Raw genomic sequence first — 24,447 nt, 5'->3', positions numbered from 1 at the left:
ACAATCCTGGTGATCAATTTCATGGTTGTCCTGTTTAGTGTTTGTCTTTCTTATTTCACAATGGTCCAAAAGGATGTCTTCTGACATTTTTAAAACATCTCTGGCATGTGTGTTACTAATACTGGTCAAGTACTGACCCTACGACGTCCGACTGCCTGTTCTCTGAGGATTCAAGACACTGATTTGGATTCTCCATAAACTGATGAATGAATCCCAAACTCCCTTCCCTACTATGTTTATCACCTGTTCTCTTTTACTCCTAATTTTAACACTAAAGGAGTACCAGGACTACCTGGTTACTGGAAAGTTGTTCACTCCAGTAAATACTTTGATCAGGGACCTTTATAATTCATGGCCCCATTCCACATGGACATTCAACTCATGAAGATGTGCAAAAGGAAAAGATGTCCAATTACAGTCAAGTTATCCAGAGGAGGGTGTTATACAAACTTATAAGGAAATGACAGTCTGTTTTTTTTCTTCCTTTACTATAAATACATTTAACAGCTTAGCAGAAAGACAAGCTAAATTTAAGATTGTTCACATTTGAAAATTGTTTCATACTCTCTGCTAATGATAAATAAAGAACTCCCGATAATGGAATTTTAACATAGCAATTTCATTGACAGATCTTTGAAGACTGCTTTTTTTTTTTCTTTTTAAGAGGGTTAGAACAATGATTATGTTTGCCAAGTTCTGAGAAGTCAATCTACTGTCCAAACTTTGGATTGAAGTCCTTATTTTTTTTTTCCTTTACTTAGAGACAGGTATATACAGTGCTGTTGTAATAATGAAACAAATGTGAAATCTACTGTAAAGTTGCACAATACAGAAAACTGTTGCTCCATCTTCTACTACATAAATGTGTGACTCCACAGGTTAGTAATGTTGTTGTCATTATTTTTGTTAAGTTGGAATTATCCCATCACGTCTAAGACCTCTCTTTAACTCCAGATCCTCCAGTTTTTTCCACAATTCTTCACGCTCCTTTTCTTTCTTTTTCTCACTGGGGAAAAAAACAGAAGACAAGGTAAACAATTGAGAAAAGTTCAGAGGTCATCATACAATAACCACCCTTTGACATAGTTTATAATGTATGTTTTTAAAAGGTCTTTGAAAAGTTTAACATTAAGCCTGTGGGGTTTGTTTTGGTTTTTTGGGTTTTTTTTTTTTTTTTTTTTTTTTTTGGTTTTTCTCTCTCTTGCTTTTTTTTTCCTTGACACTTATACAGACATGGGACAGAGCAGGAGATGACAAAAATATTTTAAAGTTTCATATTAATATTCCTTTATACTTAGCTTAACAAAGAAAATTAAAGTTACTGAAAAAAAATGAGAATTATTTATATGTATCTGTTATTCTAAAATCAATGATGTATTAGTCATTTTTAGTTAGGTCTAGTTCAAATCTGATTTTCTCTTTGTCTCCAAATAGTTTCTCAAAAGGGATGCTAGAGATGATACTGATACAGAGAATGAAACAGTTCAAAAAAGAAAAAAATCTTTATTATTACACATTTTTTCCTACATTTATGTATATGTAAACTCTTTAGCAGAATCTTGTTCTTGTAAGTATTAAACCACAAAATCCAAATTATTACCTTATTTCATTCATACATATATATATATATATATATATATATATATACACACACACACAGAAACTAAACAATCTTTCGTCTGTGATTTCAGTTTTAATTCTGGACAGAACTTTGTTGATATTACCAGGTATTAAATTTTTATGTTCCAAGCTTCGAATATGGCTAAGTATCAGTTTGACTAGTGACTTTCAGGCTTTTCAGGTTTCACTGTCTGGTAAAATTTATCAAAAACCTAGTTGTTCAAAATAGGGTAAACAAGAGTTCATTCTCCTGTGGCACAGCAGGTTAAGGATACAGCATTGTCACTGCTGTGACATGGGTCACTGCTATTGCATGGGTTCTGCCACATGCCGTGGGCATGACAAAAAAATTCCACTGCCTCTTTTTTGTTTATGTCATCACTGATTTTTTGTATTGATATACAAAGCAACACCCCCAAACCCAAAAAGCTCTAGAAATATCTAAGGAATATTATATTCTCATTCCACTAGAGTAGATGGAATACTTAATTGTATAATATGATAATTAATATTATCATTTTATAATTATTATTTTGGTAATTTAAGCCTTATTTACTACAACTAATTTTAGCTAGCTCAAATACAATCAGCAACAATATGAATTTCAGTGGTGCATAACAGTGTTTCAAATAATTGCCTATTTGGTAATTTTGATCCTGAAATATGGTCTCTATAGGGCAGGGGCAAGGTTAGAAATTCTCCAACCATTATAGATTCGAGCCTCCTACCTATAGAGAGCTGCTCTGTAAATTATCACTTTGGTTTCTCTGATGACAGTTTGGGGATAATACCAGGTCTAATTAAATGTTGTCTTAGAACACTGATTTGAGTACATTTAAGGAAATTCTACAAATCCTGCTGAGTTTCAATGCATACTGACCTTTTTTTTTTTTTTTTTTTTTTTGTCTTTTTGCTATTTCTTGGGCCGCTCCCGCGGCATATGGAGGTTCCCAGGCTAGGGGTCCAATCGGAGCTGTAGCCACCGGCCTACACCAGAGCCACAGCAACGCAGGATCCGAGCCGTGTCTGCAACCTACACCACAGCTCACGGCAACGCCAGATCGTTAACCCACTGAGCAAGGGCAGGGACCGAACCCGCAACCTCATGGTTCCTAGTCGGATTCGTTAACCAGTGCACCACGACAGGAACTCCATACTGACCTTTTTATTTGGAAGAGGAAGAAGATTAATAAGTAAGGGCTTAGAGACTTTATTCAACTAAAAACAGCTTAAACATACATTAGGTTCTAACTGCCCTACTTTGCAGTTTAAATGAAGTGCTGACATGATTAACACACTCCTCCTCTTGTTACTGAAGCACTTCACTGCAATCTTTGATCAAGAGCTGTATGACAATTCATGCAGTCTATCCTGTGGGGCTTTTCTTCCGATGAACTTTTTTTGCAAGTTATCATACATCTTTTATACTGACAACTTTATCTTCAAAAATCGTAAATATTTCTGATCTAGCTACTGTCACCCCCATCCTTCCCCACTTTTCTTTCTCCCTGTAGGTGGCAATTTAAAACTTCACCACGTTGTCATACTAAGGATAATGTCAAACTCTCTTCCACTTCCATTTCACAGAGCACTGATGTTGGCATAGGTATCTAACAGTGTTGGTTACTTATTCCACCTACCATTTTCAGATTTGTAAGACCTAAAAAAATTTGATCTGAACTACAACAGTTTCTTACTTCTTGCCTTTCAGAAGAGAAATCCTCTTTTCACTTCTTTTCTGACAGTACCAAAGATCTCTTTATTCTCTCTTTCTAGTTCCACATTCAAGAAAAAACAGTATTTTCATCTATTCAGTACAACCTTCTATTGCTCATTTGACAGAAGACTGCCTTGGCTTTAAAAAAATCCTTCTGTCACCAAGAAGGTCCACTTACAAAATAAGTCACTTTAATATACCAGATTATCAGAATCAGATTCATAGTATCTTTTGCTGGTTCCCTTGGTTAATTCTTATCTTTTTCAAAAATATGGCTTATTTAGGAGTTCTCTTGTGGTCGCCGGATTAAGGATCCCATGTTGTCTCTGCAATGACTCGGGTCACTGCTGTGATGTTTGATTGCTGGCCCAGGAACTTCATACGCCGTAGGCACAGCAAAAGGAAGAAGGGAAGGAGGGGGGAAAAGAGAAAGAGAGAGAGGGAGGGAGGGAGGGAGGAAGGAAGGATAAGTTTGGCCTATTTAGTTAAATGATAAACTAAACATCATGATCAGAAAACAGTTCTGAAATTCAATAAAAATTGGAGTTCCTGTTGGGGCTCAGTGGGTTAAGTACCCGATGTTATCTCTGTGAGGATGCAGGTTTGGCCCTGGCTTCCCTCAGTAGGTAAAGGATCTGGTGTTGCCATGGCTGTGGTGTAGGCCTCAGATGCAGCGCCAATTCGACCCCTGCCAGGGAACTTCCATATGCCACAGGTTTGGCCATAAAGAAGAAAGAAAGAAAAAGAAAAAAAAAAAAACAATAAAAATGAATTAATTTATTTCAATCAATTTGAATATTTTAGAAATAAGGTCTTTAATAGCCTTAATGGAATTCTACAGACTTAATCTTTATTCAACTAGGATAATAAAAATGGGGTTTTAGTTGCTATAAAAGAAAGGACATTATATACAATGCACTCTTTAATGGTATATCACAGTCTGAAAATATCTCCTTTACTTAAATAACACTTTTAAAAGACTTTAATTTGTTTGGAACATGCAGTGTTATTATAAATTTAATGATTTGCAACAGCTATAAATAGAGTAAGTTAAAAGTTCTTTACACTGCAAGTGTGGTATAACATGCAATAACTGATATTTATTTCAATGTGGTATAATAAAATTCTCAGTCTCTTCTGTCTACTGTTAAATACCTGCAATATTCCATAATTAAGCTGCTTTTGGTCCTTTGCCTCCTACCACCAAACTTCCCTTCATTGTTCTTTTCATCTAAATGCCAGTAACACATTAAAGATCAGGTAAAGATGGATGGAAACCACAGACAGTTTTGCTCAAGAGGTTCAGCAAAGTTCTGAGTATGACACTCTGAGATCTTCCAAAGTCTACAGTTTTATAACATACATAAAGCCAATATTTTCTTCTGGATGAAAAAAGCCAACGCAGAGGTTCAACTACCAACGAACTCTCTAGCCTTTCCTGAGTCTCTTCAAGTACATCATGCCAGAGTCTGAATATACATGTGCTCCCCAAATTCATATTGAAGTCCTAACCCCCAAAGGTGATGGTATTCGTAGGTAGGACCTTTGGGAGATAATTAAGTCATGAATGGGACTGTGATCTTATAAAAGAGACCTCACAGAGATTCCCCAGCCCTTCCACCATGTGAAGACACAGTGACAAGGTACTGGCTATAACCCATGCTGGTGCCACATTATTGTGACTTCTGGACTCCAGAACTCTGAGCGGTACATTTTTGTTGTTTATCAGCTACCCATAAAATACCCATAATGTGTTATTTTGTTACAGCAGCCCAAATGGACCAAGGCAACATCTTTTGGAAAACTGAACACACTGACAAAGAAATAACAGGTGAAGCATCATGTAAATGAAATGAAGAAAGGCTTATTGGGAGCTCTCATTGTGGCTCAGTGGTAAGTGACCCGACTAGTATGCACGAGGCTATGGGTTCAATCCCTGGCCTTGCTCAGTGGGTTAAGGATCCGGCACTGCCATGAGCTATAGTGCATTTTGCAGACAAGGCTCGGATCTGACATTGCAGTGGTGTAGGCCGGCAGCTGCAGCTCTGATCTGACCCTTAGCCTGGGAACTTCCCTATGCCTTGGGTACAGCCCTAAAAGGACAAAAAAGAAAAAAGAGAGAGAGGGAAAAAAAAAAGGCTTATTAAGCTAGAAGCTACAATTAGGCAACTTCAACAAGAAAAGAATATAAGGAAAGAATGAAATAGTTTTATGCACAGCTGACAAAAAAGCTTTAAAAAGTTACCGCTGACGATCTGACTTGTATGTGGCTGTCAGCTCATCAAACATGGTGCTGTTCATTTCCATAAACGCCTTCAACACGTTGTACACTAACGCCACAATGGCCCTGGGGACACAGAGAGAAGGGAGCATGCTGGTTAGCTCTGCACAACGAGACGCTACATGAAGAAAGTAGACACGCAACCTTTTTCAGAATGAGCTCCTCATACTGCAGAATTCACCCCTTTAATTGGAACAAGAAATGACCTACAATTCATTTCCACAGCAAGAGCTGTATCTTTCAGGCAAGGTATCTTTCTGAGGGGTTGTCAGGATTAGAAAAAAGAAAATCTATTTTGCCCTTCTAATTACTGGTACCCAGAATAGACTTGCTTGTGGGCATTTGTTAACTTCATTGAATAAAAAGGCAAGTATAAAAATAAAGCCACTTCACCCTAAAACTGAGCACCTGTGGTAGGAACAACCTTTGAAACCTGAATTTGCATAGAATTTTATTTTTAAAGTGATAATATACATAATTCATCAACATCAAAGGCTGTTTCCATGGTAACAAATTATATATATATATATAATTTATATTCAAAGATGATACTAAGTCTGCGTAATTCAGGCAGTTTGATGAGTTATGTTTCTAGTTGTGATTTGCATCCATCCATGCACTCCTGCTTCATCCTCTGGCTTAACCCATTACACAGGCTGTAATGGCAAGTTAACTGGAACTGGAAAGCTGGTGACAGCTGCTATGAGCCATGGGCACTAAACAGCTTCAAGAGTCCAACAGCAGCCTGTGCTTATCAAGAGGAAACACAAGCTCCTGGCCATGTGGGGACTCTGCCATCATGGGCTTGGTATCTTCAGACTAGACTCTAAATACATTTCCCTTTGCAAAACCATATGACGTTACTTTAATTTTGCATATTTCCACAAGGCACTGGTAAAAGGCCATATAATAAGCTGTGGGTTTGATGTTTCCAAAATATTTACGAAAAAGTGTAGTTGCTGTGTTGTTTCTGTCCTGTGCCCAGTAGAAGGGAAACTTAAGCTCCCTTCTGTTGAGGGCGACAACCTCAAATACAATGGCAGTGATGGAGAGGAGCCAAGAGGTGTACTGAGAGGTTCCAGATGCTTTTGCCTGAACCACGCTCTAGGTTCTCAAGAGACTCTCAACATGAGACTTATTTGTTTGCCAGCCCTTTATTCTTATAAGCTTTAGTAATAGAATTAGACAAATTTGAAATGTGAGAAATATGCTTTAACTTTCATGGGACTACATGATAAACTTCTCTTTGAACCTTTTTTTTGGGGGGGGCTGCCCTGCGGCGTATGGAGTTCCCGGGCCAGCGCTCCAGAGACGCTGCCAATCCCATTGCACCACAACCAGAACTCCTCTTTGAACATTTTAAACTGTTTTTTCCCCCACTAAAGAACACATTATAATGACTGAGTTGGTTTTTAAGAAATGGATCTTGCCAAAACACAAATCAATTCAGACCACTTCCCTCCTTATAACTCTTTAGTTTCCTCATCATCCACTTGGTGAAGACTCCACTTTCTCAATCTACTTTCTAGCTACCTACCCAAATAACCATGTTTTAGCTCTCCCAAATTCACAGGTCTGAGAACATGGCAGGTGCTTTTTACCTCTTTGTGCCTTTTTACGTGATAGACCCACTACCTAAATGGGCTTCTCCATCCCAGCCACCTGCCAAATTCTTTCAAGATTCAGTTTGCACATCAACACCCACATAAGTAACAATAAACTTTTCCACTTGATATAGAGCATTTCCAGATATCTCAGCTACATTCACAGACAGGCCAGGAAACCCACAAGCAAAGAGACAAGTGAACATAACAACACTTAAAAAACTGCTTTATAAAATATCTGTTCACATGTGGGTCTCTCCCAACCAGTGAGTGAATTTCTAAAATACAGGGATTTTATCTTTTCACATATCTATCTTCAGCAACAAGCACAACATCTGACACACAGCACACATTCAAGACATTTTATTAAGCAAAGGACAAGGAGGGAGGAAGAGAGGCCAAAGGAGAGGGAAAGAGATAAGGGGGGAGGGGGAGGAGGAAAGGAGGGATGGAGGGAAGAAGGAGAGATGGAAGAAGGGAGGAAGGGAGGGAGTGGGGGGAAGGGAGGAAGGGAAGAAGAGAGGGGGAGAGAGGAAGGGGTGAGGGAAAGAGGGAAGAAACTGTGGAAACCTACGGATTCCAATGTTCTTTTGAAATCCTATAAAGACTGGAAAACATGATGGGAAGGATGACATTAGAGTTTTCTTCTATCAAGCTCATGATGTATTCATTATTCCAATAATAGAGTGCCCTTTCTGCCACCTTTGAGAAAAGAAAAATAAAATGTTAAGAGAGAAAAATACAAAGATAAAGCAAAATTATAATTTCTTCAAACAAAAGTATTTTTAAGACTATTTTAATATCATTCAATGAAATGTAAAATTAAATATTAATTACACTTTACATTTTTGCAGGTTTAAAATCTTTCAGAACTTTCCAAAGTGGTTCACCAATTTGGGGAAGAAAAAGTTTTCCTGCCTACTTATTTATATTCTCTTTTAACACTACCATTTCATGATTCTACACTTTCCCAACCCAGCCCCCAAGCCCCAAACACATTTACCCTACACTTGTATATGCCACACTGTTTCCCCATCACTTTAAGGCCCTTCCAGGGCCCAGCACATGGCATGTGCTCAGTCAACAGCTGCTGAAGAAACCCAGCTGCCCAGCCCTGCAGAGCTGTCATACTTGCTAAGCACCTTCTGCTGTTAGGTACCACCTCCTATGGCTGCGCACTGCCTCCTATGGCTGGCACTACCTCCTACCCTCCTATGGCCGGCACTACCTCCTATAGCTGGGCACTACCTGCTTTGGCTAGGTACTACCTCCTATAGCCTGGCAGCACCTCCTACAGCTGGCACTACCTCCTAACCTCCCACAGCCGGCACAACCTCCTATGGCCAAGCAGCACCTCTTATGGCTGAGCACTGCCTCTGATGGCCAGTACTACCTTCTACCCTCCTATAGCCAGCACCGCACTGATCCTACAGGCAGAGTGTGTTATCCTTACCACTATCCACCAAGCACACACCATTGTACAGATGTGGGCACTGAGATGCTCGGGATCGGTAACCTGGCCAAAGCCACGCTACCAATGAATGATAACTGCCAGACTCAAGCCTAGTGCCCAGACCCCTTCCAGAGTTCCTTTATGGTCTCCTCCTTGAGCTAGCTAAGCCAGGAAGTGGCCACTCAGTTTTGGACTCAGGGATATTGGCTGTACACACATCTGCCTGCTGTCTCAGACCCTTTTTTTTTCTGACTACAACATTTACAACTCTGAATTCAAAGTCCTCAAAAAAAAAAAATCTAAAAAGTAATCTAAAATAATAATAATTCAAATAAACCAAAATCTCAAAAAAAATCTAAAATCTCTAAAAAGAGTAGTTATATGGGAAAAGGAGGGAAAAGAGTGGCTTCTTTCATTCATACAGATTAAGAAATTATGTTTTAATTAAATAAAAAAAAAAATTTGGCCATAATACCTGCAGAATGTGGAAGTTCCCAGGCCAGGGAGCGAACCTGTGCCACAATTGCAACCTGTGCCACAGCTGTGGCCATGCCAGATCCTTAACACACTGTACCACATGGGAACTTCCATAATGAAATAAATTTAAATTTAACTTACATGTAATAATTTAATAAAATGGTACAAGCTGTACCCACCAACAGACTCTGAAAAATTAGAACTTTTCCATTTACTTTATTCAGTTTGGTTCAAAAAAATATTCTGAAAAGCACTAGACACTGGGAGTACAAAGAAATGTTTACTATAAGCCAGGAACTGTGCTAAGTATTTCATATACATATTACCTCATTCAGTCCTCACAACCAACACACAGAGTACAGGTCCCATTATTTCTATTTTGCAAATGGGGAGACTGAGGCTCAGGAAATTAGTCACTTGATTACCAAGTGGCAAGACCCACTCCCTGCTCATAACCTCTGCATTTTATTATCCCTACAAAGCTCATGTACTGGTACAGAAAAAGGATCCCTAGTTCAATGCAAACTGTGATAGATGCTATACCAGAGAGAGAAACAGTACACCAGAGGAAAGAGCAGAAAGAACAATCCAGATGATCTGGGGAAAGGATGAACGGCAGAAATGTACCACAGGCAGTAGCACCTAAGCTGGGCTTTGAAGGATGAAGGAAAGAGCAAAAGGCATTCCAGGCTCAGGGAGTTACCGGAAAGGAGGGCAGGAGCGGCAACATGGACTTTGTGTCTAGAAACCACAAAGAAACATGGAAGAAAGAAGAAGCATTTGGTGTGGCTGAAGCTGGTGGAGCAAAGGCAAGAAAAGGGCCTGGGGAAGACCATGTATTATCTACTTATCAATATGTAAGGTCATGTACAGACGAAAGTCAGTATCCAGCAAAGCCCCTTAAAGAGGAAAGCCATTGTTTATGCAAAGTGAGAACTGGCACTTCTGACTGTAGGACCCGCTGTCCTTTACACACAGTGGCAGTGTCTCTAGCTCAGAGCCTTGCAACCGCAGGGCCACACCTACAAAAGCAGGTGGCTACAACAGGGTCACATTTGCTGGATGAACCAAAGAACACGTCATGGAATGAATAAAGAAACTCTTCGCTCCCCTTCCTTCTTTTGTTCTGTTTTACCTCTGTCAAATAATTTTAAAATTCTTTTTCCTCCTTGTATGGACTAAACTTCATCTTCACCCTCTGTCCCCACTCCCACCCCACCCCCTGCATAATCCATGTGTTGACACCCTAACCCCTGTGTGAGTGCACCTGGAGACAGGAGGTCATTAGGTTAAATGTGGTCATAGAAGAGGGTCCTAACCTGACTGGCAGGTTTGGTGGCCCTCTATGAAGAGAAAAGAGAGACGCCCTTCTCTCTCCTCCAGCAGCGAGGAATGAAGAGGCCACGTGAGGACCCGGGGGAAGGACCCAGGGAGAAGGTGTGCAAGCCAGAAAAGTGCCCTCACAGAGGCGGAGAGCACTGAAACTTGCACTGCAGGCTCCCAGCCTAGAGAACTATGAGAAATTAAGCAGTGTTGAAGCCACACAGGGTTTCCTTGTGGAAGCCTGATGTGGTCTAAATGTTTGTGTCTCCTTAAAACTCCTATGTTGGATCCTAACCTCCAGGGCCGAAAAAGTACCTTTGAATAGAGGCTCCTAAGTGCTCCCAGCCTCTCCCACCATGTGAGGACATAAGAGAAGTCTGGGACCCAGAAGAGAGCCCTCAGCCAGCCGTGCTGCCACCATACCACCACCGTTTCCAAATGGACCACCAGCCTCCAGAACTGGGGAAAAAACTGCTGTTGTTTGTAAGCTGCCTCATCTGTGGTATTTTGTTACAGTAGCCTTAAGACACAGCCCCAGCTATGTCAGACATTTCATCTCCTTTCTAAGCTTCTGAGCATCATTTAAGGCTCCCTGGCAATTCTCATTTTAAAAAAGAGTCCTGTTCTTTGCCCTCCATGACACCAAACATCCTAATAAAGACTGAAGAATTAGGTGAACAACCCAGCTATTTGAGCACCACAGGCCATGTGGAATATGTAAAACATCTACATAGTGTCCTGCATTTTTTAAGACCCATGCCTAAAGCGTATCATCTGAATGTAATGGTCATGTAACAGTTTCTACTCTTTTTTTTGGCTTTGTGATACAATTGCAAGGTTGTCTTAAGATCACTGACTTGACACACTAAGATGTCTTCAGGTTAAAAATGAAAACAATGACTACAGCCAGTGTCTCTATGCAAGATAATGACAGCTCAGGGAAAAGTCCAGCACATTAGCAATGGGGTTCTGTGCTGTCAACTCCAATCTGAGCAATCTCTTCAAATCCACAGGCTGTATGTACATAAAGAGGCAATTGTCCAGGTCTGAGATTTGGACCTTTGGTGGACAAAGTATAAAACCTAATGTGTGGACCCCAGGGCACCCTCTTCCCCCCAGTGTGGGTCCCTCAGCCCTGGTAAAACAGCCCCAACTGCAAAAAGAGTTGCTCAGGTTTGTTCCCCCAGAGTGGCCACAGGGAGGCAGTGTGGTGCCACAGGAAGGTCACCTGCTTTCAAAAGAAGCTGCACCTACTAACTCCCCACTTCCTGCTGACTGGGAACTTGAGCACATAATTCTCTCTAGAGAGGCAGGTAGGAGGATAATTACAAGTTTAGGAGTAAATCATGTAAAGCATCCAGCACAGTATAGAATATTATGTTCTCTTTTTCCACTTAAGCTTAGTTAGCATCTCTCTTACACATTAGAGGGGCCCTACCAGTCCACCTCTCATTCAGCTATTTTACTTGAGACAAGTTATGTTACCACTGTGAGCATCAGGGTTCACACCTATAAACATCATAATGCCTCCTTTCCAAGTGCTCAAGGGAATTCAAGTTAATGGATAGGGGCTGTCATGTAGCAGGTATTCAAGAGGAAGGTGGTTATTATCAAAAGTATTGTGATCATGTGAAAAAACAGCAAACAAAACCAGGTAGCTAGTGTCCACTACTTTTCTTTCAACACAAATAAAACTTTTTTTTTTTTTTTTTTGTCTTTTCCAGGGCTGCTCCTGAAGCATATGGAGGTTCCCAGGATAGGGGTCTAATTGGAGCTATAGCGGCTGGCCACAGCCACAGCCACAGCCACGCGGGATCCGAGCTGCATCTGCAACCTACACCACAGCTCACAGCAATGCTGGATCCTCGACCTACTGAACAAGGCCAGGGATTGGACCCACAACCTCATGGTTCCTAGTCGGATTCGTTAACCACTGCGCCATTAGGGGAACTCCAACACAAATAAAACTTTACCAAAGTAATTAATGTATGTGGTAAAAGTCACTCTAGCTCATGTCCTCTTAATTACTAACCTGAAAATGGGGGCTAGAAACACACTTGGCAATTTGTTTAAACAAAGGTTCTTGGATTTTAACAAATTGCGATGGTTCAATCACATCCAGTATCTCCTCCAGCTCCCCAAGGAACATGACCTGGAAGCACATGCAAAAGACCAACCGTCAGGTACTGGATTGAAAAATCCATATGCACAATAAGGGTTAATGAGAGTTTTGAGCTATTTTAACGTAATGAAACTTTATACATAAAACCAAACATGAAGAGATCAGAATTTAACTTTTGTTAATGTTCATTTTGCAAGGAATTCACCAGAGGGCACTTGTTAAGAACAAATTCCCTACAGTATTGAAAATGTGATTCTATTTACTTTAGAAAAAATATCCTATGTGCCACATCTCTTACACCAGAACAAGGGGCACTTACACGCTGTAGCAGGGTCCCTGTGGGGCTCTCCACCCCCCATCACACTTCTAAAACAACGGGCAAGAGGCCTTCCTACATGATGTACAAGTACACAGAGGCAAGTGCAGATACCTGCCAAACATCTGCAGCCTCTGCTAGGCGCTCCTCTAGGAGACACGAGTTAACAATACATGCAAAGTCGGAGAGACACAAACGAGCAGATTCATCCATACACTGGCGCCACTCCAACTTCAGCACACCGTACTCAACCTCCACACTTACACACACGTACATCCGTACATACTTGCTCACTACAGAGCAGAATGAATCTCGTGATCTCAGTACCACGTGTCTCAAAAAACAGAGCTTTTTGATTACAAAATGGGGCCAAATCAATAGTATAGTCATTTGTTTTAAACATAATGGAAAACTGACAGAAATAAAAACCATTTTCCTATTTAGACATGAAGAAATAATCACCTAGAAAAAAATTTAGCATGCAATTAAAATATTCAAAAATGACAATGTTTTCATATCTTGAGATACATTTGGGTAGCAATACATAGTTTAATCTTATCTAACAGGTATTAAGAAATTAAATGATTTTCTGAAATTTTATAAAGGAGGTTTTGGAGAACTGAAGCTGAGTTGAGGAGGGTATTTCTGTTAAAAGCAAAATACAGTAAAGAAATACTGCCATTTGCTAAGAAATATACTGAAGTGCTTCTAAAATAGTCCCCAAATGTAAAACTAATAGCTGACCTTTTTTCTGGGCCATCTTCCACATGGGTTCTAACCTCTCAGAAAAGTGGCTGCAGATCTGGGGTACAGTGAGGCTAAGAGACTCACATCCACTCCAACACCTCAAGGAGCAGGTGCCAGTTAGGTCTTGGCAAAAGTACAAATGACTGTAGAGCAGAGATTTCCAGGGCCACTGGGAACAACTGAAACTAAAGGTCTGTAATACATTTTAAGACTATACATAGTAAGATCATGACGCTTGAAAGTGGGTATTTGGGCAGGCTGCTGTATCATCTATCAACAGTGACAGCAAAAGCTCCACATTACAAAGGTGGTCACACGACTGGGGTCTGCCTTGGGCTGACCTAGGCCTGAGCAGCACAGGATAAAAGCCCAGAGTATAGGAATCAGGGAGGCGGGTTCTGGCCTAATCACCTATACTTAGTTAGCTGGGCAGGCTACTTAACCTCTCTAAATATCAACTTCATAAATAGTAAAAAGAGAATATTTACAGTCCTGCCTAAAAGAGTTACAATGAGGATTAGGTGAAATGATGCATTTTTACACATGCTGATTATCTCAGTGCTATCGTAAGCACATTGATGCTGACACTGAACACTCACCTCTTTTTGACTACATGTTTTGGGCCAAAACTTCATTAACCCCCTAATAACCTAAAATGAAAAGGAGAAAACAAACTGCAATTAATTCTTTTTCTACATGCCATGAAGAGTGGTCTTTCTGAACATTTGAAATTATGGAAAAAATACTTACTGGCTCTGTGAGTGAAGGATCTTTCTCCAGAAACTGTACTATGCAATATGCCAGCTGGAGAAACAAAGAAACAAAAGACAAAATTGGAAATTCTATACACTAAAATCTAAAAGATATAGTACTAAAACTCCCTAAAAAGTTTCCAGACGCTGGTTTTAATAACTTCACATTCAATTTATTTAAAAAATAAAATACATATAAAGCAAAATACGAAGCTACTTTTTCAAGCCAAAGACTGTCACTAACAGGGATCCAGGGATTTTTTTTTTTTTTTTAAGAATACTGGGACATGAAGTATCCAGCTAATGATAAGCAGAGGTGAAATATGCTATCTAGTATATCCTGAAAGTACCTCATCTTCATGTAGTTTGAGCTACACTGCATGGGTTTCTTTTCTCTTTGCTAGAACATCAACAGTACTGGGTTTTACCATGGTTCCAGAGGGTCCTAAATAAAGGCAAGCATTTACTCAAAACACTGCTGTTGTACCTGCCATGGTCAGAACCTGGACAAACATGAAGCACTCTACATCTGATGCTAACACACTGAAGTAAGAATTTTTTCAATGATCATGAAGTGTGATATCCTATTTCAAAAACTAGAAACAAGATCTGCAAAAGGGCTCGTAAAGATTCTTGGACAAGAAATCCACTCTTATGAAACAAGATTTTGATGGTGTTCTAAATTAGAAGCATATGGACTAATTTTTCCTCCAAACACAGAATCTCACATTTAAAGAGGAATACCATAGGAAAAATGTGTCACATTTTTATGCAAACTCAAAACACTCCCACTGTTGGAGGGGGAAGGTCAGAGGTTTTGAAAGGCTAAAATTAAAATTCCACTAGATCATTTATCTACCCACTAGTGACATGTTTACCATGCAAGGGAGTGTAAGAAGGGAAATCAGAGGGGGACAAGACAGGGTATGCTTTCTAAAGTATTGTAAAATAAGTGAAAATATTGATTGATCTGTTTAACTGTGAGAGTGTTTATATGAAGAAAGTGAGAAAGAAAAGATGAATGAACTAGAAGAGGGGGCAAAGGGTAAAGACAGACTACTGCAAAATGAGGATAAGATTCAAGAACATTCCAAAATGATTACACATGTCCGAAGGTCTAGATCTAAAAAACCTATATACATTTTATTACATGCCACCTGTTCTATACATAAGTGTGTGAACTTGGGCAAGGATCCAAGTTCTCTGCACAGTGAGATGATTAAACATATGCCCCCCCCACTCAAAAAATTCCCATGATTCTCCTATACACAGAAAAATACATACTATTTTTAGTTACTTGAGGGATAGTTTAAACTTTCATAAGCCTTTTAAACAAATTTGTTTAAATAAATAACAATATCAATGAAACACTGGCTTTACGAACTTTATTTTGCTTCCAAAAGTAGTTGTACAAAATTCTACCTGGGCATGGAAGAGTGATAAGCTCCTGACAGTGTGTAAAGGGATCAACACTTTCACCAGGAATTGTTTGTGTTCTGCCTTAAGAGGTAAAGCAAAGCCATTGATAATACTAGAAAAAGAAAAGAGATGCAAATTAGCAATGTTAACACAAGCTACACTGAGACATTGTTCTTGTGAGACTGGGTTAAATCTCAATCAGTTTATGTACGATTCAGAACAACCCAAGACCCACCATACTGGCATTCAAGATGGTTTAGTTGCTTTAAAGAATATATTTCAGCAGGAAATTTAAAAGAAGGCAATATGTTTCTGACCTCCCAGCAAAGGCTCCTGAGCTCTTACCTGCAGCTGGATGGTTCTCCAAAGCTTTGGTATTAACAACTTCTACTTTTCCTTCCCTCTTTTCCTTCTCCAAATACTCACCTGGCCCTCCTCACCGACAATCCTTTCCATTTCCACACATCATTGCTCCCCTCTCTGAAACCTCTAATCAGGCCAAGAACCCCTAGGATAAGAACCCAGCCAGAGCGTCTCAGAGAGAACCAGGTGACGCCACCTTCCCTCCCATCTCATATTAGGAGGAGAGACCAAGTCATCACACTGTCCGTTATATCAGCCTCCCTCGTGTGTAGAAACCCACACAACAGCTGTCTCTTTCCAATTCATCTACTACTCCAGGTAGCAGCTGTGGGTACATGGTTCCTTTGAAATGGCAACCTTTCCAATTCAGTATAAACTTGTTTTCAAAAGACATGGCAGAGGACAGGTAGCCTAGAAACTGACGAGAATAAGCTGTTTTGGAGAAAGTGGCCTGACTACGATGAGATGAACTGTCTCTACAGAAATGAATAAACTGTTAGCTCTTTCAGTCATTCTAGAAGAATTAGCAATGTATAATTATGGACCAAGAGGAACACAAAAATGTCTCTCACAGAGTCAGTTGGGGAACATGCTCTAAGCACAAATGAGAGACCCGACATGCATACAGCAAGCGGTCCAGAGCAGTGTGTCCCTATGCCATTGAATTTTCAGAACTACATTCATCCGAGATGAACAATGAGATAGAGATGTGCTTACCTTCCTAGTATTTCCAGCAGTTCAGCAACACCATTGAAATGTTCTGTTTCATAAACAAACCTAAAAAGAGAGACAGAGACAGAGGAGTGGAGAGGCGAGACAGAGACAAAGAGGAGGGAAGGGGAGAGGAAGGGAGGGAGGGGAGAGGTGGAGAGGTCAGGTCGGTTCACCATGTTCAAATATTTGAGGATTACTTAATACTTTTATAAAACCACCAACTGTGCTTCTCCTTCTCCCCCCACCCTCCACTTACCTTAGAAAAATATTGTTAATCTGTTTTCGGATAAATGCTCTAAGACCCAGAAACTTGCCGTAAATTCTGTGTAAGACCGTCTTTAGGTAGTCCCGTTCCCGAGGGTCTTCGCTGTCAAACAGCTCCAAAAGCTGTGGTGAATAAAAGACAGTGCGGAGATCAAAGGGGTTCAGAGAAGGATTGAGGAATTCTGCCACTGAGTAGTTTAAAGTCCCTTCCTTCAAAATCACTGAGTACCTATTACACGCCAGGCATAATGCTAGTCTCTGGGATACAGGGATAAATAAGACAGATGGGATAAATAAGCTCATACTCTGGTGAAGAGATACCCAGTAATAACAACAATCACAACAGGTAACACATAGATACACAGTAATAATAATAATCATAAAAGGTAACACATACACATCATATACAGCACCTAGCATGATCAGCAGGCACTTTTCTAAAGAATTTACTGATATTACTGCTCTCTATAAGGTTTTATCCCCATTTTACAGAAGAGGAGATTGGGGCCCAGGAATGCACATGGTCTCAAGTGGTAGAGATGAGATTTGAACCCAAGCAGTCCAGACCGTGAGTCCACAATTTCAACCACCACACTACTCTAAACATAAATCATCTCCTGGGCTTACGCTCCAAGTTTACAGCATGCTTTCAGCTCTCCCAGAGCATACAAGTACATTCAGACAACCTAACCCAAAGCAAACATCAAAGACTGCTCAGTGATACTGGCAATGTTCTCTTTCAAGATTATGGTTCTTATCACATGCGTGTGTTGTGTAAATATTCACTGAGGTGGACATTTATGATTTCCATATGTATGTTACACAGGAAACATTTTTTAAAGTTCCCAATCATTTGTAATTTATAAACTCAATAACTGAATCCTAGTAAGATCACATCTTACTGGAATTTAAAACATATGTCAAAATAAAACCTTGTGCATGAAATGTTTGTTGCATCATGATTCATAACAGCCAAAAGGTGGAAATGATCCAAATACTCATCAGCTGATGCAAACCATGCTGCGGTGGAATATTATTCAGCTGTAAAAAGGAGTGAAGTACTGAAATATGTTACCACATGGAGGAAGCTATCAAACATCATGCTAAGTGAAAGAAGCTAGACACAAAAAGGCCACATATGGTGTGATTCCACTGATATAAATATCCGGAATGGGCAAATCCACTGAGACAGAAAACGGAATGAAGGGTGATTGCTAATGACTGTGGCATTTCTTTGGGAAATGATAAAAAGCTTTCTGCAATTATATAATCATGATGGTTACACAACTCTGTGGAACATATTTAAAAACATTAAATTGTAAACTTCAAAAGGCTGAATTTTATAGACTATGAATTACATCTCAATAAAACTGCCTTTTTTTTTTTTTTTTAAATGACAGTGCTCAGGTTCCTCTAGTTGAGGAACAAACTTGGAGACTGGTTTGAATTTTACTGAGTTCTTCGTGCATTCATTATCATTGCACTAGAACAAAACTCAAAGTTCTAATGTTGACTTTATAGCAAAACATTTCAAGAACATAAAAACAGCATACAACTCAATGCAGACTACCCTCATCACCAAAAAAGAAAAGCTATCAGGGCATACTTAAGCATGATTTCAGGTAATTAAGACATGAAACTGACAGCAGAAGAATAACTTAGTGGGTAGCAATCAAATAAATTATCTACTTTTGTTTGGTGCTTTTCTTTGAACAAAAGACAGAGATATAAGGCAAATAAAGGCCCTCCGAATAATGGCAGGAGGCACAAACTGAAGGGTGGTTTTCAAAACTGGGCAGTGAGACAGACAAAATGTTTGACTATCCAATGTCATTCATCCTTCCATCCATTCAAAAAAATGAATATTTCAAGTGAATATACCTGCCTAAAAAGAGCCATCCACTGGGCAAAGTGTCAGGGAAACAATGATGTGTAACACAGATGCTGCTTTTACAGAGCCTTGTATGACAGGGATGCAGGGAAATGAACAGCATACCACAGAAATACAAATCTACAGACACATTTCTATTTGGGACAAATGGAATGGCAGCCATGAAGAACCAGGAGGTGAGGGAAGTGTTCACTGGCAGATTCAGTAACACATACCTTCGCCAGCAGCCTATCAAATAAAAGATGCTACTAAATACCTGCCATCCCTCTGCCCACTTAGTCATGCAGTCAGTCAATTAGCCAATCAATCAATCTTTGCACATGCCAGGGATCATCCTCATTGCTGAATGTACACACACACACACACACACACACACACACACACACTTGGAGCCCAGAGCAAAGCAATAAAAAGTAAACTACACATTTCCACAAGAAATGGTCTAAGAAAGAAAGATGTGAACCCTGTAGGCAAAAATGGCCATGTGGGCCCAGAATCTCTTACACTAGTACCTGCACAAAATGACATAAGATTTCTAACCTACCCACTGCATTCCTTGTCAATGGAAATAACTAACCTTTGGGTTCTGTTTTTATTTGGTTTCTATTTTTAAATGCTGTAAAAGGGCTTAATGAGTAATCTGCAACTAACATAAGAGAGGGATTGAGGGGGTGTACTGTTACCAAATCTTGAATCAACTATGCTTGAATCTACTCTTACTAATCTTAAGAGTTTCACGAAGACATGATAATTAAACAAATTATTTAACTAGTGTTTTCATTAGGCCCTCAAAGAAAAATGTATTACCAGGCACCTAACTTGAGTCAGTTTTAAAGGCATATACACTACGTTCCATGAGAAAGATGAATTGCGGTATATAAATTACTGCTACTTTATAGAACATATTCTTGATGATTTTATGATATATGAGACAAAAGAAAAGGTAGAATAAAACAATACATAGGCCTCAAATGAAGGGAGCAAGATAAGCTCTAATTTCCAAAACAAAGTAATATTTGTGTGCTTAGTCATGTATACACTCCAAACACCCCCCAGAAAAAAAGCAATGAAAATACAATCCAGTATCTGTAAATGTCTAGGTGGACTCCATCCAAAATAACAGGCAGCCTGTTGTCAAAGACAAGAAGCTGGAGCGTTTCCAAGGTGATTATAGAGCAAAGACAGACCTGTCAACATACTGCCTCCCAGTTTACAAAGCCAGCCTTCCTGAAGCTAACAGAGAGGATCTGTCTAGTGATTGAGCCAAAGAATCTCCTTTGAACCTCATAATAAATGTACAGTGAAATGAAAAGGGCAAAATGAACAAAGTAGTTAGGGTCTTCCAATTAGACATGGAGGAAAGAACCTCTCTCCTCTCAAAGACTCCCTAAAATGAGAGGAAAGGAATAAACATGGAAGAAAGCCATAGGGCAGAGAGAGTCAGAGAGCAGATTACACAAATTTGCACATCTCTCAAGGATGGAAAGTGGATGCCAAGAGGTCACTGTCTTAGGTTTCCTCTTTCTCCATTCTAAGTGTGTTTCCATTCTGCCAGCAGGAAGAGAAGCCAACAGAAGCAAGCCAATTCACACCAGACAATCCTTAAAAGGCTTAAGAATGGAAGGCACTAGATACATTTGATGGCAAGGGTGTGCAGAGCTAGAAATAGAACTGATTCAGAGTTTGGAGAAAGAGTAACAAGACCTCATGACCCTCTGTCCCCGATCCTCTGTCCCCATCCATGTCCTCTGTCCCATTCTCTGTCCCCAATCCTGTCCCCATCCTCTGTCTCCTTTGTCCTCATCCCCTGACCAAGTCCTCTGTCCTTGATCCTCTGTCCCCATCCATGTCCCATCCTCTGTTTTATCCATGTCCCCATCCTCTCTCCGGTCCATGTCCCCTTCTCTGTCTCACCCTCTGTCCCATGCCATGTACCAGAGATTTACAACCATAACCTGGAGGGAATAAAGGAGCAAGTCTAGTCTTGGAGGCATGGGATACAGCTAGTAACACACTTACTGAAAATAACAGGATATAATAAAACTCTGCATGCTGAAGAGAGAGACCTTTGGCAGCCCCTTCTCTAAGGTGTCTTCCGGGGGGAAATGACAGCCTCAAGAGGAAACATCTATAGATACACTGATATCTGAAGGTTTCTCAGTGAAATGGCAAGACTTCTGCCCAACGTGCCAAGTGTGTCCCACTTGTATGTGCACGTTCACATGCAGGCAGACACACACACACAGGTTCTAAGAGGCTTTTTAAAAACTAACATGTAACTATGTTACAATCTAACATAAAAGACAGAGACCAAAACAATCATACAGTACTCAGAGGAATATAATGCAAGGAACAGAAAAAAACTGCAAAAAAAGAACCTGTAACATCTTCAGAAATAAACGAATCTATTGGATCCTTGAGGCAAAATGTGGATGCAATACAGATGAATATTCGGAAAATAAAATAGAGCTTTTGGAAATTCAAGATTTAACAGAAATAAAAAAATTTCAGAAGGACAGGAGAGTTAAAATGAGCAAACCTAGAAGTTCCTGCTATGGTGCAGTGGGTTAAGAATCCAACTGAAGCAGCCTGGGTCCCTGCAGAGGTGCAAATTCAATCCCCGCCCCGTGGCAGTGGGTTAAAGGATCCAGCATTGCTGCAGCTGCTGCAGAGGTCACAGCTGAGGCTCGGATTCAATTCCTGGCCCAAGATCTTCCATATGCCATGGGTATAGTCATAAAATTTAAAAATAAAATAAAATGAGCAAATCTACCTTAAAACGTATAACCAAGTGATGAAGACAGTATACAATAGAAAGAAGATAAGAAAACTAGAGGATCAATCCAAAAGGTCCAATACCATGACTAACAGGCATTCTAAACAGGTAAAGAGATGGAAAAACAGAGAAATTTAAGAGAAGTAAATCATCTGAGAAATAATGTCATTTTCTAGGGAAAAAGGACCTAAATTTCAACACAGATGAAGGCCATTACGTCCTATGCACAGTACATGAACAAAAGACACACACCAAAGCACAACACTTTGAAGTTTTTGGACACTGGATCTTAAAAGCATACAGAGAAAATAGGTCACTATAAAGGATAAGGATAAGAAGTTCAGCTGGCACAGGCCTTTTCCACACCAACACGGAAAGCTAGAAGACAACAGAGCAATTCCTTTCAACTTCTGAGGGAGGATGGGTTCAACCAATAAATCCAAACCCAGCCAAAATGTCAATCAAGTATGTGGGCAGAACAAATCAAAGACATTTTCAAAGAAGGAGGTCTCAAAAAATTTACATCCAATTCACACTTTCTTAGGAAGAATCTAGAGGATGTATTCCACCAAAACAGAGGAAACAAAACAAGTAAAGACATAATCCAAAAGAGTGACAAAAGAAGTCCCAGGATGAGCCCTGTGGACACGGCCTAGAGAAAGTAACCAGGGCCAAGAAGAGCCGGATGCCAGGTACTCCAGGAAGAAGGTGTCCAAGGGAAGGAAAGGAACAGAGAGAAGAGCAGAGAAGAGCTGCATGGTGCACTCAGAGGACTAGTGGGTGAGCTAGGGACCACTACATAAGAAAGCAAGCAAGTGAAAGATAAGGCAACGACTCATTCTAGGAATTTAAAAAAAAAAGAAGTCCTACAAGAAATGTAATTATAGCATAATGTGTGCCTTGGCTCTGAACAACATGTACACAGTCACACTAAGCAAACACTGAAGTTAGACTTAATTAAATTTTGTGACACAACTGCACTGGAAAGATATAGAGGAGGGAGATCTAGAAAGGACATGTAATGGCTTATAGCAGAAATAGATGAAAAAAACATCAAGAAACAGCAGTAAGAATGCTCTTTAGAAGAATGGAGATGCTTACAAGGAAACAGCTATAAGACTCAAAGGTGGTTTCCTCTAGGGAATGAGACTCTGGGCAGGGGGTTGCTATCTTTCTTTATAAACCATGTGAACAAAAGACTTGAAACAAAAAACCCATTATCCTCTTCTACAATAAAGAAGTAACTGCCTGGCTCTATTTCATGTAAACAAAGAGTAAATCAATGAAATTGGTATTCTAAATGATATCCAAACTAAATCTAATCTCTACATTTCTAGCTTTGCTTTTTAACTTCAGCTATTCTGCTACCTGAAAAAATACTATCTTCCTAATACCTTAACCTTGATGGGATAATAATGCACCTGGAAAAAGCAGCCTGGCTCCAGTGAATTGTTATAGGCTTTAAGTCCCCAAAGGCCAAAGCTGTAATGCCCCTTCCCCACCTTGACCAACCTGGGTTGCTCACTCCATGCTGGGAAAGGAATGTCACCCACTCCTCACCCCAAATCTATAATCTGGTCCCCATGCAAATAAGGCATCCTGACAAAGACCAATCAGAAGATCAAACTGGGTCTCCACTCAGGTCCGCAATGGGGGTATAAAGACTATTTCAGAGTGAGTCAGGCCCTCTTTTTTAACCTGTGCACAGGTGAGTCCTCGCTTCCCTTCCCTGAAAACATACTTTCACTACAAATTCATTTACCGTAAAACACCCACTATTCTAATGCTTTGCTACAGCGAGACAGACTGAGGAAACTGTGACCATATCAAAATTACAGCAACTCAAGAATACCAACTATGACATGAACTGACCTATGGGAATCCACTGAGAAAGCACAGTGGAGACAAGGGATCAGAGGTTGCACATTATAAGTTTCTAGTAATTCTGACTTCAGGACCCCTCTAACTCAGGATAAAAATTTCAGAGGTGTATAAAAATTTCATAAGTCACCCAAACACAAACAACTCTGCCAAGTCACATGCTTTTATTTTCTTTCTAATTTCAGCCTTTTCTACAAAGTAGAGAAGTCCATTCTTTTCTCCCATAAGTGTTCATTCTAACTGATTCAAGAAAACCGAGATTTAAATTTTGTAAGACAACCAAAGTGGCCAGCATTTCAAGAAAGAGCTGTTATGTTGCATAATGATGCACTAAGTAGCTACATTAATTTGAGGCCCCGGCAAAATGAAAATGTAGTGCTCCTTGATCAAACATTATTAAGAATTTCAAGACAGCAAGAGCAAAGCATAAAACCATGAGCAAGGTCCTTCTAGGCTAGGGGCCTTCTCCCCCTGCACAAGCTGCGTGCCCACCAAGCCAGCTTAGGATGCAGCAGGCAGAGCAGCAAAGCCCTTTTTTAAGGTTTTTAAGTTACAGGTTAGGATGGAATGAAGTGATTTATTGTTAATCGGTAATGGCTATCTGATAAAATTCCTGGTAGAAATAAAGTTGCATTTGCTATAGACTCAGAGAAATGTAAACATTTTGACATATTCAAGGAATTTATTTGGAAAATAGTTCTTTGTATCAGAGCTGAGACTCAAGGCC

The 24,447-nt window shown here is 39.9% G+C and overlaps 1 protein-coding gene across 1 annotated transcript in view; it reads right to left on the bottom strand.

The window, feature by feature from the left end:
* Window positions 1-756: 756 nt before the first annotated feature.
* PPP2R5E (protein phosphatase 2 regulatory subunit B'epsilon) overlaps window positions 757-24,447 on the bottom strand; it is a gene marked incomplete at its 5' end in the record, with an annotated part of 147,761 nt that continues 124,070 nt past the window's right edge. Inside the window, 9 exon segments of the mRNA NM_001244062.1 lie at window positions 757-1,006; window positions 5,583-5,684; window positions 7,797-7,924; window positions 12,508-12,627; window positions 14,260-14,310; window positions 14,411-14,464; window positions 15,835-15,943; window positions 16,912-16,971; window positions 17,165-17,295. Of these exon segments, the coding sequence (NP_001230991.1) occupies window positions 907-1,006; window positions 5,583-5,684; window positions 7,797-7,924; window positions 12,508-12,627; window positions 14,260-14,310; window positions 14,411-14,464; window positions 15,835-15,943; window positions 16,912-16,971; window positions 17,165-17,295 (855 nt within the window). The 3' untranslated portion in view covers window positions 757-906.

The sequence above is a fragment of the Sus scrofa genome, chromosome 1, assembly GCF_054392235.1.
Source record: "Sus scrofa isolate SSC_HxYL_T2T_F1_AM1 chromosome 1, Sscrofa_HxYL_maternal_Yorkshire_Landrace_v2.0, whole genome shotgun sequence".
NCBI classification, from domain to species: Eukaryota; Metazoa; Chordata; class Mammalia; order Artiodactyla; family Suidae; genus Sus; species Sus scrofa.
This window is presented reverse-complemented; position numbering and strand designations above follow the sequence as displayed.